Source organism: Scyliorhinus torazame, chromosome 15 (assembly GCF_047496885.1).
Source record: "Scyliorhinus torazame isolate Kashiwa2021f chromosome 15, sScyTor2.1, whole genome shotgun sequence".
In the NCBI taxonomy this organism is placed as follows: Eukaryota; Metazoa; Chordata; class Chondrichthyes; order Carcharhiniformes; family Scyliorhinidae; genus Scyliorhinus; species Scyliorhinus torazame.
Window position 1 is genome coordinate 9219185 of NC_092721.1, and position 18582 is coordinate 9237766.

General features: G+C 52.5%; 1 protein-coding gene across 1 annotated transcript in view; it reads left to right on the forward strand.

Annotated features, from left to right (window-relative positions):
- The first annotated feature begins 467 nt into the window (after positions 1-467).
- Positions 468-18582, forward strand: part of nalcn (sodium leak channel, non-selective) — a 282172-nt gene continuing 264057 nt past the window's right edge. The window contains exons 1-3 of the mRNA XM_072476568.1: positions 468-529; positions 9178-9317; positions 13649-13831. Coding sequence (XP_072332669.1) covers positions 520-529; positions 9178-9317; positions 13649-13831 — 333 coding nt within the window. The 5' untranslated portion in view covers positions 468-519. The remainder of the gene's footprint in view (positions 530-9177; positions 9318-13648; positions 13832-18582) is intronic.

The window sequence follows — 18582 nt, forward strand, 5'->3', positions numbered from 1 at the left end:
ACCACTGTGAGGGTGACCATTGGGTAACCCTGAGCACAGCCCCCAGGTTATTTTGTGTCCTGCCATTGAGAAAGGGTCAGCACCCCACCCCCCTGCCAGGTGAGTTTCTGTCCATTTCACCTGTACCCCTTCCCCTTCTCGGAAGTCCCGCCTCCTCTCAGTAGAATGTTTTGCACTTCCGGTACCAAGGTCTCCAATAGAACTGTGGAGGAAAAGAAATACAAATTGTGGCATTGTTGCTTCAAGTGGCCCTTTGCATCGCGTTGGAGCGATTACCGGGAAAGTGGGTGCTTCATGTCACCATCAGCCCTGCTGTTTCAGGTCAGTTTCCTGATGGGTTTTGTCTCTGCTTTGGGATGAGCATCAATTGGACCTTTCCGCATGAATATCTGGGGGGTTGTTTGCACCAGATCAGCGAGGGGCTGGCCCAGATATATTCCTGTGTCTTTATTAAACAAGCGGCGCTTCTCGACCGATGCAAAAAGCTGCCAGGCTGCAGCACTCGCGAATTGCAGGCAGATGACAAAAGGTGAATTTACGGATGGATAAACTGGCATTTGAAGGGCTGTTGCCATGGATGCATCATTTCAGTCCAGCAGATTGGAGAGGGATGTGGATGGGGAGTGTGTGGGGTGGGGTGGGTGTGTGTGTCTGTGTGGGGTTGCAGATGGGGGTGGGGGGGGGGGGGGGGGGGGCTGGTTTATAATCAGGCCGCAGGAATCGGAGCCTTGAGCATTCCTGATTAAAACATCGTCCTCAAAATAGATTCTTCTCCCGTTCGTGTTTGTAATAACAATTCTGCCCCCCACCACCCTTCCATTCTGCCCCCCCCCCCCCACCCTTCCATTCTGCCCCCCACCCTTCCATTCTGTCCCCCCACCCTTCCATTCTGTCCCCCCCCCACCCTTCCATTCTGCCCCCCACCCTTCCATTCTGTCCCCTCACCCTTCCATTCTGTCCCCCCCCCACCCTTCCATTCTGCCCCCCACCCTTCCATTCTGCCCCCCACCCTTCCATTCTGTCCCCCCCCCACCCTTCCATTCTGCCCCCCACCCTTCCATTCTGCTCCCCCTCACCCTTCCATTCTGCTCCCCCCCACCCTTCCATTCTGTCCCCCCACCCTTCCATTCTGACCTCCCCACCCTTCCATTCTGTCCCCCCACCCTTCCATTCTGTCCCCCCACCCTTCCACTCTGCCCCCCCACCACCCTTCCATTCTGCTCCCCCTCACCCTTCCATTCTGCTCCCCCTCACCCTTCCATTCTGTCCCCCCCACCCTTCCATTCTGTCCCCCCCACTCTTCCATTCTGCCCCTCCCACCACCCTTCCATTCTGCCCTCCCCCCCCCACCCATTCTGCCCCCCACCCTTCCATTCTGCCCTCTCCCCCACCCTTCCATTCTGTCCCCCCACCCTTCCATTCTGCCCCCCACCCTTCCATTCTGCCCCCCCACCCTTCCAATCTGCCCCCCCTTCCATTTTGCCCCCCCCACCCTTCGATTCTGCCCCCCCCTTTCATTTCCCCCACCCCCACCCCCCCCCCCCCACCCCCCCACCCCCACCACCACCACATTCGAACACCTGCCAGATGCAACCAGGTTGGGCATTGAACCAGTGGCAAACAGGGAATCTTCCACATTCTGGGCTCCCCATTTTCAATTCCTGACCAGAGTGAGGATATCATTTTAGGTCACCCACTGGTGCGGAAGCAGATGGATAACTGCCATTGATCGGCCTGAGGAAATATTGATTTATGTGGGACACAGGATATTGTGATCTCTAGATTTGACTATTCCAATCCCCCCCCCCCCCCTTCCGTGGCTAACCTCCCACATTCTATCCTCCGAAACTTTGAGCTCATCCAAACTCTGCCTCCGCCTCCAACTCCCCCCTCGAGGTTTCTCCCCCCCCCCCCCCCCCCCTCCCTCCTCCTCCCTGCCCTACTCTCAATCCAGCAATGGCACAGTTTTAAACTTCTCACCCTTGCTTTCAAATCACCCCCTCGGCCTTGCCCGTTACCACCTCTGGAACCTACTCCAGCCCTGACAGCCCCTCGAAAGCCCGGCGCTGTCACAGTCCTGGTTTGAATCATTTTGCCGTCGGTGTCCCTAATGCCTGGAAAAACCTCTGGAATTCTATCCCTCTACCTCTCTCTCTCCTCCTTTTACAGCCTACCTCTGACCAAACTTCTGCTCCCCTGCCCTAATCTCATGGCTCTGTGTCAAATTTTGTTTGATAGTGCACCTGTGTGGTAGTATGCATTAGGGGTCATGTGGGACTGTGAAGCCGTGATGTCATTGGCTGACAGATCCCGGGTCCTGGTTGAACGTTGACCTCTAGCTCCGCCCTGAAGGCGGAGTATAAGTACCAGGCGTCCTCCCCAGCAGACAGTCTACTACTGAACTGCGGGGGAACAGTCACGCTTAATAAAGCCTCATCGACTTCACTCTATTCGTCTCTCAGAGTCTTTGTGCGCTACAATTTATTAAGCGTGACTAAAGGACTATGGAGCTCAGGATCATCCCGGAATGCCTGAGGATCAGCCCCCACGCAGTGAACGCAGCAGCAGCTTTCAAGCACTGGCAGACTTGTTTCGAGGCCTACCTCAGAACGGCCACCGGCCGGGTCACAGAAGACCAGAAACTACAGGTCCTGCACTCGAGGTTAAGCACGGAGATTTTCTCCCTCATCGAAGACGCAGAGGATTTCCAGACGGCGTTCGCAGCACTAAAAAGTCTCTATGTTCGCCCAGTAAACCAGATCTACGCTCGCTATCAACTCGCAACGAGACGGCAAAGTCCCGGAGAATCGATAGATGAATTCTACGCCGCGCTACTAATTTTGGGACGGGCCTGCAGCTGCCCGCCGGTGAACGCAAATGAACACACGGACATGTTAATGCGCGATGCTTTAGTGGCAGGTATGAACTCCTCCCAAATCCGCCAAAGACTTCTAGAAAAAGAGTCGCTAGGACTCTCAGAGGCACGGGCCCTAGCAGCCTCCCTAGACGTGGCCGCGCGAACTACCCGCGCCTACGGCCCCGACCGCGCGGCAGCCCATTGGGCTCCGTACGCACCCGTCGCGACAAACCCACCCCCCCGCCCCGGACACCCCACAGGCTTGCGCGGTTCAAACGCCAAGTCGCACCGGGGGAGCCCGCTGCTATTTCTGCGGCCAGGCGAAACACCCCCGGCAGCGCTGCCCGGCCCGCGCAGCGATCTGTAAGAGCTGCGGGAAAAAGGGCCATTTCGCGGCTGTGTGCCGGTCCCGCGAGGTCGCCGCTGTCCCGGGAGAACAGGGAGCCCTGCACGCCGTTTACGCTCCCCAACCCCCCCAGCGCCCCATGTATGACCCGCCGGCGCTACCACTCTGGGTCCCGACCACCGCTCTCCCCGGAGAACAGGGAGCCCTGCACGCCGTTTACGCTCCCCAACGCCCCCGCACCCCATGTATGACCCGCCGGCGCTACCACTTTGGGTCCGGCGCTACCACTTTGGGTCCTGGCCACCGCTGTCCCCAGAGAAGAGGGAGCCCCGCGCGTTCCTAACGCTCCCCAACCCCCCCAGCGCCCCATGAGCGACGCGCAGGCGCCGCCCTTTTGGGTCCCGGCCACCACGAGGGGAGGAAGGGCGCCGCCATCTTGGACCACCCCAGACCTGTGCAACGCATGGGGGCGGCCATTTTGTCCACCCCCGCCGCCATCTTGTGACCCCCCAGCCATGTGCGATGCATGGGGGCAGCCATCTTGTTCACCCCCGACGCCATCTTGGACGGCAACAACGGACCCCAGTGTCGACGGCTCCACGGGGTTCGAAGAAGACGCTCAACCATTACAACCACGTCTGGCTTCAATGACGCTGGACCAAACACGGCCCCCGACGCTCCAGACGACGACGACAACGGTGCTGATAAACGGGCATGAGACACCATGCCTGGTCGACTCCGGGAGCACGGAGAGCTTTATCGACCCCGACACGGTAAGACGCTGTTCTTTGACCATCCGTCCCAGCGCACAAAAGATTTCCCTAGCTGCAGGATCCCACTCCGTACAGATCAAAGGCTTCTGCATAGTTACCCTAACGGTGCAAGGGAGGGAGTTCAAAAACTACAGGCTCTACGTCCTTCCCCAACTCTGCGCCCCCACATTACTGGGATTAGACTTCCAGTGCAATCTACAGAGCCTAACCTTCAAATTCGGCGGCCCAATACCCCCACTCACTATCTGCGGCCTTGCAACCCTCAAGGTGCAACCCCCATCCTTGTTTGCAAACCTCACCCCGGATTGCAAACCTGTCGCCACTCGGAGCAGATGGTACAGCGCCCAGGACCGGACCTTCATTCGGTCCGAAATCCAGCGGCTACTAAAGGAAGGCATAATCCAGGCCAGCAATAGTCCCTGGAGAGCACAGGTGGTAGTAGTAAAGACAGGGGAGAAGCAAAGGATGGTCATAGACTATAGCCAGACCATCAACAGGTACACACAACTAGACGCGTACCCTCTCCCCCGCATATCCGACATGGTCAATCGGATTGCCCAATATAAGGTCTTCTCCACCGTGGACCTCAAGTCCGCCTACCATCAGCTCCCCATCCGCCCAAGTGACCGCATGTACACAGCCTTCGAGGCAGACGGGCGATTATACCATTTCCTAAGGGTCCCATTTGGCGTCACAAACGGGGTCTCGGTCTTCCAACGAGAGATGGACCGAATGGTTGATCAACACGGGTTACGGGCCACGTTCCCGTATCTCGACAATGTAACCATCTGCGGCCACGATCAGCAGGACCACGACGCCAACCTCCAAAAATTCCTCCAGACCGCTAAAGCCTTGAACCTCACGTACAACGAGGACAAGTGCGTTTTTAGCACAAACCGACTAGCCATCCTGGGCTACGTAGTGCGCAATGGGATAATAGGCCCCGACCCCGAACGTATGCGCGCCCTCATGGAATTTCCCCTCCCACACTGCTCAAAAGCCCTAAAACGCTGCCTGGGGTTCTTTTCATACTACGCCCAGTGGGTCCCCCAGTACGCAGACAAGGCCCGCCCCCTAATACAGACCACGACCTTCCCTCTGTCGACAGAGGCTTGCCAGGCCTTCAGCCGCATCAAAGCGGATATCGCAAAGGCCACGATGCGCGCCATCGACGAGTCCCTCCCCTCCCAGGTCGAGAGCGACGCCTCCGACGTAGCTCTAGCGGCCACCCTTAACCAAGCGGGCAGACCCGTGGCCTTTTTCTCCCGAACCCTCCACGCTTCAGAAATCCGCCACTCCTCAGTGGAAAAGGAAGCCCAAGCCATAGTGGAAGCGGTGCGACATTGGAGGTATTACCTGGCCGGCAGGAGATTCACTCTCCTCACGGACCAACGGTCGGTAGCCTTCATGTTCGATAATGCACAGCGGGGCAAAATCAAAAACGACAAGATCTTAAGGTGGAGGATCGAGCTCTCCACCTTCAACTACGAGATCTTGTATCGTCCCGGAAAGCTCAACGAGCCGTCCAATGCCCTATCCCGCGGCACATGTGCCAACGCACAAATTAACCGCCTCCAAACCCTCCACGAGGACCTCTGCCACCCAGGGGTCACTCGGTTCTACCACTTTATTAAGTCCCGCAACCTCCCATACTCTTTAGAGGAGGTCCGTACAGTCACAAGGAACTGCCACATCTGCGCAGAGTGCAAGCCGCATTTTTTCAGGCCGGATGGTGCGCACCTGATTAAGGCTTCCCGCCCCTTTGAACGCCTTAGTCTAGATTTCAAAGGACCCCTCCCCTCCACCGACCGCAACATATACTTCCTTAATGTGGTGGACGAGTACTCCCGCTTCCCATTCGCCATCCCCTGCTCTGACATGACCGCGGCCACAGTCATTAAAGCCCTGAACACCATATTCACACTGTTCGGTTGCCCCGCATACGTCCACAGCGACAGGGGGTCCTCCTTCATGAGTGACGAACTGCGCCAGTTCCTGCTCAGCAACGGTATAGCCTCGAGCAGGACGACCAGCTACAACCCCCGGGGGAACGGGCAAGTAGAGAGGGAGAACGGCATGGTCTGGAAGACCGTCCTACTGGCCCTACGGTCCAGGGACCTCCCAGTTTCACGGTGGCAGGAGGTCCTCCCGGACGCCCTCTACTCCATCCGGTCACTACTCTGTACTAGCACTAACCAAACGCCTCAAGAGCGCCTCCTTGTCTTCCCCAGGAAATCCTCCTCTAGAACGTCGCTGCCGACCTGGCTGGCGGCCCCAGGACCCATCTTGCTCCGAAAACATGTGCGGGCGCACAAGTCGGACCCGTTGGTCGAAAGGGTTCACCTCCTTCACGCGAACCCGCAGTACGCTTACGTGGAGTACCCCGACGGCCGACAGGACACGGTCTCCCTGCGAGATCTGGCGCCCGCCGGCAACACACACACCACCCCGACACCAATCACCCCCTTCCTGCCACCGCCGCACCCTGCGACCGCCCCCTTCCCAGGAGGATCGGTCCTCCTCCCAGGCCCGACCAGGAGTGAAGCCCAAGCTGAAACCGTAAGGCTCCCGGAGACGACAACACCGGAACAAGCACCACCCCCACCACCGGGGCCGAGGCGATCGACACGGACGACCAGACCGCCCGACCGACTCGTGGCGTCGATCTAACACTACAATATGTGGACTTTTAACGAGAACATTTTGTCTTTTTTTCCTGACGATTACTGTAAATAGTTCTAAACAAAAAAAAACCTTGTACATACTGTAATAACATGCGAAAGTTTTCCTCCCAGGACCAGCCTTGTAAACCCTTACCATCATGCGAAGCATCACCCCGCCGGGTTCATTTTTAACAAGGGGTGAATGTGGTAGTATGCATTAGGGGTCATGTGGGACTGTGAAGCCGTGATGTCATTGGCTGACAGATCCCGGGTCCTGGTTGGACTTTGACCTCTAGCTCCGCCCTGAAGGCGGAGTAAAAGTACCAGGAGTCCTCCCCAGCAGGCAGTCTACTACTGAACTGCGGGGGAACAGTCACGCTTAATAAAGCCTCATCGACTTCACTCTATTTGTCTCTCGGAGTCTTTGTGCGCTACAACCTGTAAAGGCCCTTGGAGGCAGATTTTTATTCGATCATGGGACGGCAAGTCCAGCATTTGTTGCCGATCCCTAACTACCTTCGAACTGAGTGTCTCGCTCAGCCATTTCAGAGGGGCAGTTGCGAGTGGGTCTGGAGTCACATGTAGGCCAGACCGGGTAAGGACGGCAGATTTCCTTCCCTCGATTAAGATTCAGATTTATTGTCATGTGAAACGTATTGTTCTACGTACAGTCCAGGCAAATCTTTCCATACATGAAAAAGCATAGGACGGATGATAAATACACAATGTAAAAACACAGATGCAGACATCAGGTAAAGCATACAGGAGTGCAGTACTACTCAGTAGAGAAGATGTGTGAAGAGATCAGATCAGTCCATAAGAGGGTCATTCAGGAGTCTGGTGACAGCGGGGAAGAAGCTGTTTTTGAATCTGTTAATGGTTATTCTCAGACTTTTGTATCGCCTGCCTGATGGAAGAGGTTGGAAGGGAGAATAATTCTGAATTCTTGGAGAGTTGGGCCACTAAGATGCAGTGCTCGGATCCGTGGAACATTGAGGGTCCGTAAGGACTTTTCCGGGGCTCCGCAATACAAGGGGAAAGTGGGAGGTGGGATCAGCGCCATCACTCCGGCAGCACACGGTGGGCTGGCTGCATCCCCTAGGGAGGGAACAGGGATGGAGAAGTGTGGTGAGCAACACGCATTACATATTTTCCTAAAAGGTTTTATTAACGCACGGTAACATGCTGCATTTTCATATTGCACAACATATTTAGATGGAGGTGTCCATGATGGGAATAGACAGATACGGACCCCGGAAGTGTAGAAGATTTTAGTTTAGACGGGCAGCATGGTCGGTGCAGGCTTGCAGGGCCGAAGGGCCTGTTCCTGTGCTGTACTTTTCTTTGTACTAGTCCATTTGAAAAAATGTTTGAAAACAATTGAGATGTTGAACTTTATTTTTGTTTGTGGATTAATATTTTGGACATCCCAAAACTCAAAATGCTGCAACAATCAAACAGCTGTTTTGTTTTTTAAAACTTCACTGTTGCTCAACTGTGAAGAAGAAATTAAAAGTATGAAATTAAGGGTTGATAGTGCTATTGATTAAGCAGGGAAGGGGGGAAGTGCGGAAACGGCAAAAAATGTGTGTGTGATGAGGTGAGGGCAGGAGAGGCACAACTTTTCATCTTCAAGGCAAGTAGTGGGAGTCAGGAAGATTCCCAATTCATCCTAACTGCCTCAGGAAAAAATATTGGGAAAGATGGGATTTTAATTCCAGGGGAGCAGGTGCGGGCAACAGTTGGGCTAGCCAACCCAGGACAAAATTCAGAGACAGCCACTGAGGCTCATCTGTTTCACCAATCTAATGGATTCTGGGCTCTCCGCCAAGCCTCATTATGCATTCTTGGCTGACAGCCCACAATTCTATTAGACTATTGAAACACCTGAGCCACAGGAAAACATTGCTTATTTGATAGCTCTAACTCTCTGGTCACTTCTGTCAATTGCACAAATGTTTATTTACACAAGATAGAGGTTGAAGTGCTAGCAGTTTCTGTTATTGATACTTTGAAGTGACTGGCGGTTGACACTTTTATTGGCCTGTAGTAAAAAAGGTTTGTTTTTTTAAATTTTACACGTTGTATTGTCACTGTAGGGTTCATTTGTCCTATGGAGTGTATAATGGGTGAGGAGGGATGGCTTGGCACGGGGTCATGAGCGCCATGGAGTGTGGATAAGGGGCATATCTTAGCATGGGGTAAGAGGAGCACCTTTTGAACTTGCCTTTCAGAAGGTCCCTTGATCCACACTATTGTTGACGACATCTCAGAGGTGCTGAAAACCATGACTCTGTTTGAAAAGCTGACCCTCCTCCATGGAAGTTGTGGGAATGTATCCATCTGCCCATCCTGGCAATGGAGCCGGCCAGGTCGGGTGTTCAGGGTATGGGATTGCGGCCCGAACCAGCATGCACCCTCAATAGGCGCTGCTGAAAATCGGAAATCCCAGGAATGGGACAGGGTATCGGGTCCTGAATGGAGTCCGTGAAAATCCAGCCCGTTGTCTCCGTCTGACTTGTTTTTTGATGTTGACAGAATTCATTTTGGGGAAAACGTTGATTTCGAAGATGCTGAAACGTAAACAAAGTTCGCGAGTGGAGAGTCAGCCTGTTACCGACTTTGGACCAGATGAGATGCTGACTGACAATGCTGACATTCTGTGGATTAATAAGCCAGTAAGTCAGGCGTGAAGTCTTCACGATTTTAGTTTACAAGTTTCTCTGAATGTTTTCTTGCCAGGCGTCCCGTCCTCCAGATACATGAGCTCGTCCAAAGCTCTGCTGCCCTAACTTACACAAAGCCCTGTTCACCCAGCACCCCTCATGCTTACTGATCTTCACTGGCTCCTGATCCAGCAACATCTTGACTTTCAAATTCTTATCCGTAGTTTCAAATCCTTCCATGACCTCCCTACCACTGGGAACTCCTCCTCCGCCGGTGAAGCCTCCAAGAGGTCTGTCTTCCTCCATTCCTGTTCTTGGTAACTTGCAAATTTCCAATTTTAATTGTTCCTCTGTTGGTGGCATTGCGTTCAGCTGATGTGGGCCTGGAGCCCTGGAATCCCCTTCCTGAACCAATTCCGCACTCCACCCCTCTCTCCTCTGTATAAAATACTTCTTAAAGCAGACCTCTTTGAGAAAGCATTTGGTTAAGTATCTCTCTTTTTTTAGGGTAGTGCCTAAAATATAAATTATCAGGGTCTCTATTCCTCCTCCAGGGTATTTCCTGGGTCACCGGTTTGCCCAGTTATAAATCCCCTCTGCTGCTGCCATCCACTGTACCATATCTACCACATCTGGCGTATTGCCCACTGTATTTCCAGCTTACCTCGGACACCAGGATATAATGCTGAACCTTCACAGGCCACTGGTTAAGTCCCAGCTGGAGTGTCGTGTCGACTTGCAGAAGTAGGCCGTCCGGCCTATTGAGTCTGCACCGGCCTTCTGCAAGAGCACCCTACCTTGTCTCACACCCCACCCTCTCCCCGTAACCGAGTAACCCCACCTAACCTTTTGGACACTAAGGGGCAATTGATCACGGCCAATCCACCTAACCTGCACATCTTTGGACTGTGGGAGGAAACCGGAGCACCCGGAGGAAACCCACGCAGACACGGGGAGAACGTGCAGACTCCGCAGTGACAGTGACCCAAGCCGGAATTGAACCCGGGTACCTGGCGCTGTGAGGCAGCAGTGCTAACCACTGCGCCATCGTGGTTATCATCTCAAGTGCACTACCCGAGAGGGTTTTGTGATCTGACTGCAGGAACTTTCGAAAGGTAATGGGACTGGTAGTTAAGAGGACGGATTCGCAGGAATATGGGGGGAAGGGGCAGCACGGTGGCGCAGTGGGTTAGCCCTGCGGCCTCACGGCGCTGAGGTCCCAGGTTCGATCCCGGCTCTGGGTCACTGTGTGGAGTTTGCACATTCTCCCTGTGTCTGCGTGGGTTTCGCCCCCACAACCCAAAGATGTGCAGGGTAGGTGGATTGGGCACGCTAAATTGCCCCTTAATTGGGCAAAATGAATTGGGTACTCTAAATGTTTTTTAAAAAAAGAATATGGGGGGAAAAGCTGAGGTCTGGGAATAAATTGGACAGCTCTTTCTAAGAGCTGGCACGGTTGGTTTAATGACCTAATCCTATTCGGTAAGATTCTGTGATTATGTAAATTGACTTCTCTATTTACCATGCGATCCACGCCCCCCCCCCCCCCCCCCCCCCCCCAAGTTGAGGAAGCAGTATCTCTCTGCCCTGGGGCTAATGAAGTGAGGATGTCATTGGAATTGTGGGCCCAATGTTGCTGTAAATGATCCACCTCTGTTCCTCTTGAATGACTGGAATACCCACGTGGCCCAATGAATCATAGAATGAAACAGTACAGAAGGAGACGACAATCCTCTCCATCGTACCTTGAAATGCTGCAGCAGGTTAGTCTCAGTGGTAAGGTGGTGGGAGTGGGACTGCATCCTCACGCATCCTTTCTGAAGGGATCCTAATGATTTGAGTTGAACGTGCGAGCCGGCAATGCCTGTGCTGTGCCACTGCCTCCTCCCACACCAATGCTTTTGCTCAATTAATCTTCAGCCAAGGTGAGGTCTTGATCTGTTGTCAGTGATTCTGTGGGACAACTTATTAAAGTATTGACCTAAAGTCTATTAGCTGTGAAACGCAAAATTACAGAGTAAGAAAAGTGGACATTGTGGAAGAGCGCCTCCTTCTGGTTATTGCACAGCATGACGGGAAATGCCCAGGGTGCAAACAGGCCAATAGGCCCAACTGGTCCGTGCTGAAGTTTGTGCTCCACCCGAGCCTCCTCTTACCCTCCGCCATCCTTCTAGTACATTCTCTCTCATGTGTTTATCTAATATCTCAGCATATTCTGCGAATTTGAGCATTGTCACAATCTTCATACGTCTACAAACTCGGGGGATTTTTTTAGGTCTTTTATCTGCTAGTTTCCAACCTGATATATAATTTTTTGCTGCCCTGCATCAATGAAAGTCAGTATTTTTTTTGCCAATTTCATTAACGTTGAGCAGTGAATGTAAGTGTTTGGATGCCACTTGCGACCTCTTTTCCAGGTGTGTTACCTAATTTGGAGTGTGGTGGATACAGGTTCAATCCTTCTTTATTCTGAAAAGGGGAATTGGGTAAATACCTGAAAAGGGAAGAAATTCACAGGAGTCCAATCAGTCCATCGTAGCTGTGCTAGTTGTTTGGAAGAGCTGTCTAATTAGTCCCATTCCCTCTGCTCTTTCCCTATGACCCTGGAGATTTTTACCCTCCAGATATGACTCCAATTTCCTTTTGTAAGTCACAGTTCATCTGCTCCCACCGGTCCTTTCAGACAGCACCTTCCAGGTCACCACAACTCGCCGTGTTTATTGAAGAAAAACCTCTTGTTCCCTCGCACTCCACCCCCAATGTTTTTTTACTCTTCTTCAAAATTGCCTTTGATATGGGACCCTCTGGTTGCCGACCCTCCTGCCTTTGAAAACATTTATTCTTATTTACCCGTATCATAGCTTCTAAATTCTCCCTTCACCTTCGCTGCCGTGCAGAGACCGTCCAGCTTATCCTGTGACTCCATTGAACTCCCACATCCCTGGTACCATCTTGGCAAATATCCTCTTGCACCACCTGTAAGGGTGTTGTCAGTGAAGTGATGTCTGTCTGAAGGGAGAGGAATTCATAGAATCCTTTCACTGCAGAAGGAGGCCATTTGGCCCATCGAGTCTGCACCGACCCTCGGAAAGCGCGCCGTGCCTTGGCCCAGTTCTCCGCCCTATCCCGCACAGCTTCAGACTGTGGGAGGGAACCGGAGCACCCGGAGGAAACCCATGCACAATTTCTGCAATTGAGATGTACCTGCATCTCCACCTGCGTCAGCAGGTTGGATTCGGAGTCTCACTTCAAGCTGGTCAAATTTTCAAGCTCGAGGAAGTTGAATTGGTTTAGCATGAAGTAAATTCGAAAATATGTAAAAGAAAGTGGGTGAAATAATCGCTCTGTAAATGAGGTCCAATATGGAGAAAAGCGAAGTGCTGCAGATTGAGGAAAAAAACATTCAAAGCAAAGTTTTCCTTTCCCAGGAGGCAGGGGTGAAGTTAAATGAGATTGAAGGTGGTATTTGTTCTGCAAATTAAAAACAGTAATATTTCGGATGGATGTGCAGGATAATGATATTGACAGTTTAATTGTGACCTGGCGATGAATGTTGAGGACTACATAGATGGTTACACAGTGAATCCTGGGTTCATGAACACTCCCAAAAATTGGACACCGAAGACAGACACCTATTGAGAGGCTCAAAGAACTTGTATTGCGATTGACTCAAGAGTCACAAAAATCCGGCAAATTATGAATCACAAACTCTCTTTGATGCACCAAATCCTTGGTTTCTGCACAGATGCCACACTTTAAATGTTCAAACTATGGCCTGAAGGTTCATAGAATCATAGAATTTACAGTGCAGAAGGAGGCCATTTGGCCCATCGCGTCTGCACCAGCCCTTGGAAAGAGTACCCTACCTAAGCCCATACCCCACCCTATCCCTACACCGCCACCCTATCCCTGTAACCCCACCACCCTTTTTTGGACACTAAGGGCAATTTAGAATAGCCAGTCCACCTAACCTGCACATCTTTGGATTGTGGGAGGAAACCGGAGCACCCGGAGGAAACCCACACAGACACGGGGAGTACGTGCAGACTCCGCACAGACAGTGACCCAAGCCGGGAATCGAACCTGGGAACCTGGAGCTGTGAAGCAACAGTGCTAACCACTGTGCTGCCGTGCTTCCCAGTGTTGTTACGAATGATGGATTGTCACTGGAATTCTTTCTGGCCCTGCCTGTGTCCTGGGTTTGAGGCATTCTACAGCCTCTTCAGTAGGTACAATAGCTATTTCAGAACAGCTGCTCGTCTCACCGGGTATCTGTAATTTGCAGGTTCCCCCTGTGCGTTAAAGAAGAGAAGGGCTTACCCGTGCTTTCTCTTTGTGTGCAGTGGGTTCACTCTCTGCTACGGGTTTGCGCCATCATCAGCGTCATTTCCGTCTGCATGAACACACCAAAGACCTTTCAACACTACCCACCTCTTCAGTACGTGACCTTTACCTTGGACATGCTCCTGATGTTTCTGTACACCTCGGAGATGATTGCAAAGATGCACATTCGTGGCATAGTCAAGGTATGATTACTTTTTAATGAGGAATGTAATAATTATGCCAGATGACCAGCTCATTGTTGCTAAACTCATGTTGGCTCGGTTGTGCGTGAGGATTCATATTTTCCTTTACAATTAGTGTCTGTGTAAGGTCAGCCCCAGAAATCCTGGTCTTAGTTAGACTTTCCCCGAGCCTGTCAGCTAAAACCTACTTTCTCTAGATCTTAATAATACTAATCTTTATTAGTGTCACAGGTGGGCTTACATTAACACTGCAATGAAGTTACTGTGAAAATCCCCTCGTCGCCACCTTCCGGCGCTTGATTGGGTACTGAGGGAGAATTCAGGATGTCCAAATTCTCCAAGCACGTACTTTTGGGAGGAAACCGGAGCACCCGGAGGAAACCCACGCAGGCACGGGGAGAACGTGCAGACTCCGCACAGACAGTGACCCAAGCCGGGAATCGAACCTGGGACCCTGCTGTTGTGAAACCACAGTGCTAACCACTGTGCTACCATGCTGTTTGCTGGGAGCATAAGCTGATAACAGTGTGCAGAGGGTAATGGGCTATCTGGGACCTCTGTGACGCAACGCGATTTAAGGATTGAGAAAGACACAGAGGAACGATGGGGAAGGGAACTGGGAGAATTTGAGCCTGAGCAGGAAGTGGAACAATGCGAGGAAGAGAAAAGTAACATTTAAATTTTAACATATTTTTCCATCTTTCTCAACCTGTTGGCTTGAGATTGAACAGTTTGAATTGTTCAGCTTCTGGACCAAAGAAATTGATTGCATTAACAGTTGTGCTTTGTTTAAAAAGGAGTTAATTCCCACTCTTAATTTATGGCCCTAATTTAACCGCGTCAAGTTAAATGGGGGATTAATGTGCAAGTCCAGGATGTTTTTTAAAAATATGGGGGAGGCTTGAGAGCGAAGCCAGCAACAGAGTGGCGTAAATTGACCCAACAGTTGCTGGAGATACACGACTCTGGTGTCTTCCTGCAATCCCTGAACAGGCTGGACAATTTATGCGGTAATAACTGTGTGTCGTTAACACATCTTTACTGTTCTGGGCTGGCTTGATTCAGTGCATGAAATTTACAGTTTAGCTGAAATAGGCATTTGTTACCAATAGCAGAATCAGGTAACCAATAGCAAGAACAATAGATTGAAGTCTTATTAATTAACAAAATTTACGAATTAAAATGTTTTTGGCTTCATTACATTTTCTATTAAACACAAGAAAGGTAAGAAAGTAGAAAGTTTGAGGAGAAAATGGGAAGTCACTGTGAAATGCAATCATTTGAATGCTTTCGGTTATATTTTTTTCTCTCAAACTGTTGAGAGTTTAATGTAAAGAAAGATCCACTGTTATTGGTTTGTGGTGAATGGTATCTGTATACATATGTACCCTTAATGCGTAGGCCCCTTTAAGACCGGGCTTGGAACCCTGGGGGACTCCGCCTCCGCCTCCGCCCCCAGGAAGCTGTATATAAGGTTACGTTCAGGAGGCAGCGTGCAGTGAGCACACTTCTCGGCAGCTGTCTGGTTCTCTGGTTATTAAAGCCTTTGTATTATCGAACTCCTCTCCTGAGTCGTAATTGCGGGTATCTCAATTTAATAACCAGAGTACATCAAGATGGACAGCGGTCTAAAGCCGGAGAAGCTCAATTTGGACCCTCGGTCGCCGGAAGCCACTGAAATTTTTAAACACTGGCTCCGGTGCTTCGAGGCCTATCTGAATTCCTCAGATTCCTCGCAAGCTGAACTTACTACATGCCTGGGTGGGCCCCGCCTATCCTCCGTGATCGAGAAAGCTACGACGTACGAACCGGCAGTCGAAATCCTACAGAAGTGCTTCGTAAAGCCGATAAACGAGGTACACACCAGACATTTGCTCTCGACCTGCCGCCAGCGCTCCGGGGAAACGCTAGATGAATACTTGGAGAGACTCACCCCACTCACCAGGAACTGCGACCATAAAGAGGTGACGGCAGAAGTCCACATGAAGTTACATTTTCGTGATGCTTTTGTGTCCGGTCTCCGATCCACGTACATCCGGCAGCGGCTCCTAGAAGACGGAGTGAAGGACCTCCAAGGCACGGTAACACTCGCCTCTTCCCTGGAAGCCGCCCACTATAATCTCCGCACGTACTCCGCGGACCTTGCGAACCCCTCTCGATCCCCTCCAGACTCGGCCACACTTCAGGCCTGCGCCGCGCGGCGACCTGCTCACACCGGGGGCCCCCAATGCTATTTCTGTGGGCAAGGCCAGCACTCACGCCAGCATTGCCCGGCCCGCTCCGCTATCTGCGGCGAATGCGGAAAGAAGGGGCACTTCGCGAAGGTCTGCCTTGCTGGGCCCAAAGGCCAGAAACAAAAGGCACATCGGGCCCAGAAATCGAACTCCCGGGACCACAGGCCCCGCAACGCGGCCGCACGGCGGCCGGACACGCCTACTTCCGACACGTCATCGGCCTTGTGCGAGTCATGGGGGCGGCCATCTTGGCAGCAGCCATCTTCAAAATCCAACACGTGCGACCAACGGCGGTGGCCATTTTGCGAGTCCGATTCAACCGAGGACTCTGACTGCCCGCAACGAGGAGCGATCACGCTCGATCAACCTCGGCCGAAGCACCTGCGAAACTCAATGATGCAGGTTCAAATCAACGGCCGCGACACCCCCTGCCTGTTTGACTCCGGGAGCACGGAGAGTTTCATCCATCCAGACACGGTAAGACGCTGCTACCTGCGCACCTATCCCGCCTCCCAAACTATCGCCCTCGCATCCGGGTCTCATTCAGTCCAAATCACGGGGTATTGTGTCGCGAACCTCGCGATCCAAGACGCCAAATACGCCCGTTTTAAGCTTTATGTTCTCCCTCACCTCTGCGCCCCCCTGCTGCTCGGTCTGGACTTTCAGTGCAGCCACCGAAGCCTGACCCTGAAGTTCGGCGGACCCCTGACCCCGCTCACGGTATGTAGTCTGGCGACACTCAAAGTTGCACCACCCCCCCCCTCTTCACGAACCTCACCCCCGACTGTAAGCCCGTCGCCACCAGGAGTCGGCGGTACAGTGCCCAAGACATGACTTTCATCAAGTCAGAGGTTCAGCGGCTACTAAAAGAAGGGGTCATAGAGGCTAGCTACAGCCCTTGGAGGGCACAAGCACTGGTAGTCCGCTCCGGGAAAAAACAACATATGGTGGTGGACTATAGCCAGACCATAAACCGCTTTATGCAACTCGATGCGTACCCACTTCCCCGCATAGCAGAAATGGTGAACCAAATCGCCCAGTGTCGAGTATTCTCCACGGTCGACCTAAAATCCGCCTATCATCAACTCCCTATCCGTGCAGAGGACCGCCCCTATACAGCCTTCGAAGCAGCCGGTCGGCTCTTCCACTTCCTCAGGGTCCCTTTCGGTGTCACAAACGGAGTCTCCGTTTTCCAAAGGGCAATGGATCAAATGGTGGACCAGTACGTCTTACGGGCTACATACCCGTACTTGGACAACGTCACCATCTGCGGCCATGACCAGCAGAACCATGACGAAAACCTGAGGAAGTTCCTCCAGACTGCCCGGGCCCTCAATCTGACATACAACAAAGAGAAATGCGTGTTCCACACAACCCGGTTAGCCATCTTCGGCTACATCGTGGAAAACGGGGTCCTAGGGCCAGACCCCGACTGCATGCGCCCCCTTAAGGAACTTCCCCTCCCCCGTAGCCTCAAGGCACTCAAACGGTGCCTGGGGTTCTTTTCCTATTACGCCCAGTGGATCCCCAGACATGCGGACAAAGCCCGTCCACTCATTAAGACCACGGTTTTCCCCCTGACGGCTGAGGCTCAGTCGACCTTCAGTCGTATCAAGGCCAATATCATCAAGGCCGCCATGCGCGCGGTGGATGAAACCATTCCCTTCCAGGTAGAAAGCGACGCATCAGACGTCGCCCTGGCTGCTACCCTCAACCAGGCGGGCAGACCGGTAGCGTTCTTCTCCCGAACCCTCAGCGCCTCGGAAATTCGACACTCTGCAGTCGGGAAGGAGGCACAAGACTTAGTGGAGGCTGTGCGGCACTGGAGACACTACTAGTCGGTAGGAGGTTCGCCCTCGTCACCGACCAACGGTCAGTCGCCTTTATGTTCGATAACGCACAACGGGGCAAAATAAAGAATGATAAAATTCTGAGGTGGAGGATCGAACTCTCCACCTACACGTACGATATTACATATCGTCCGGGTGAGCTCAACGAGTCCCCAGATGCCCTGTCCCGTGGCACATGCGCCAACGTGCAGAAAGACCGTCTGTGAGCCATCCACGATGACCTCTGCCACCCGGGGGTCACCCGGCTTGCCCATTTCATCAAGTCCCGCAACCTACCTTACTCCACCGAGGAGGTCAAGGCCATGACCAAGGCTTGCCAGATCTGTGCGGAGTGCAAACCGCACTTCTATCGACCAGACAAGGCCAGGTAAAGGCCTCTGGGCCCTTTGAGCGACTAAACATGACTTCAAAGGGCCCCTCCCGTCCACCAACCGCAACACCTACTTCCTCACCGTCACCGACAAATTCTCCCGCTTCTCATTCGCTGTCCCTTGCCCCGATATGACCTCGGCCTCCGTAATCAAGGCACTGCACAGCATCTTCACCCTGTTTGGTTTCCCCGCTTATATCCACAGCGACCGGGGGACATCGTTCATGAGCGATGAGCTGCGTCAGTATATGCTCAACAAGGGCATCGCCTCGAGCAGAATGACCAGCTATAATTCGC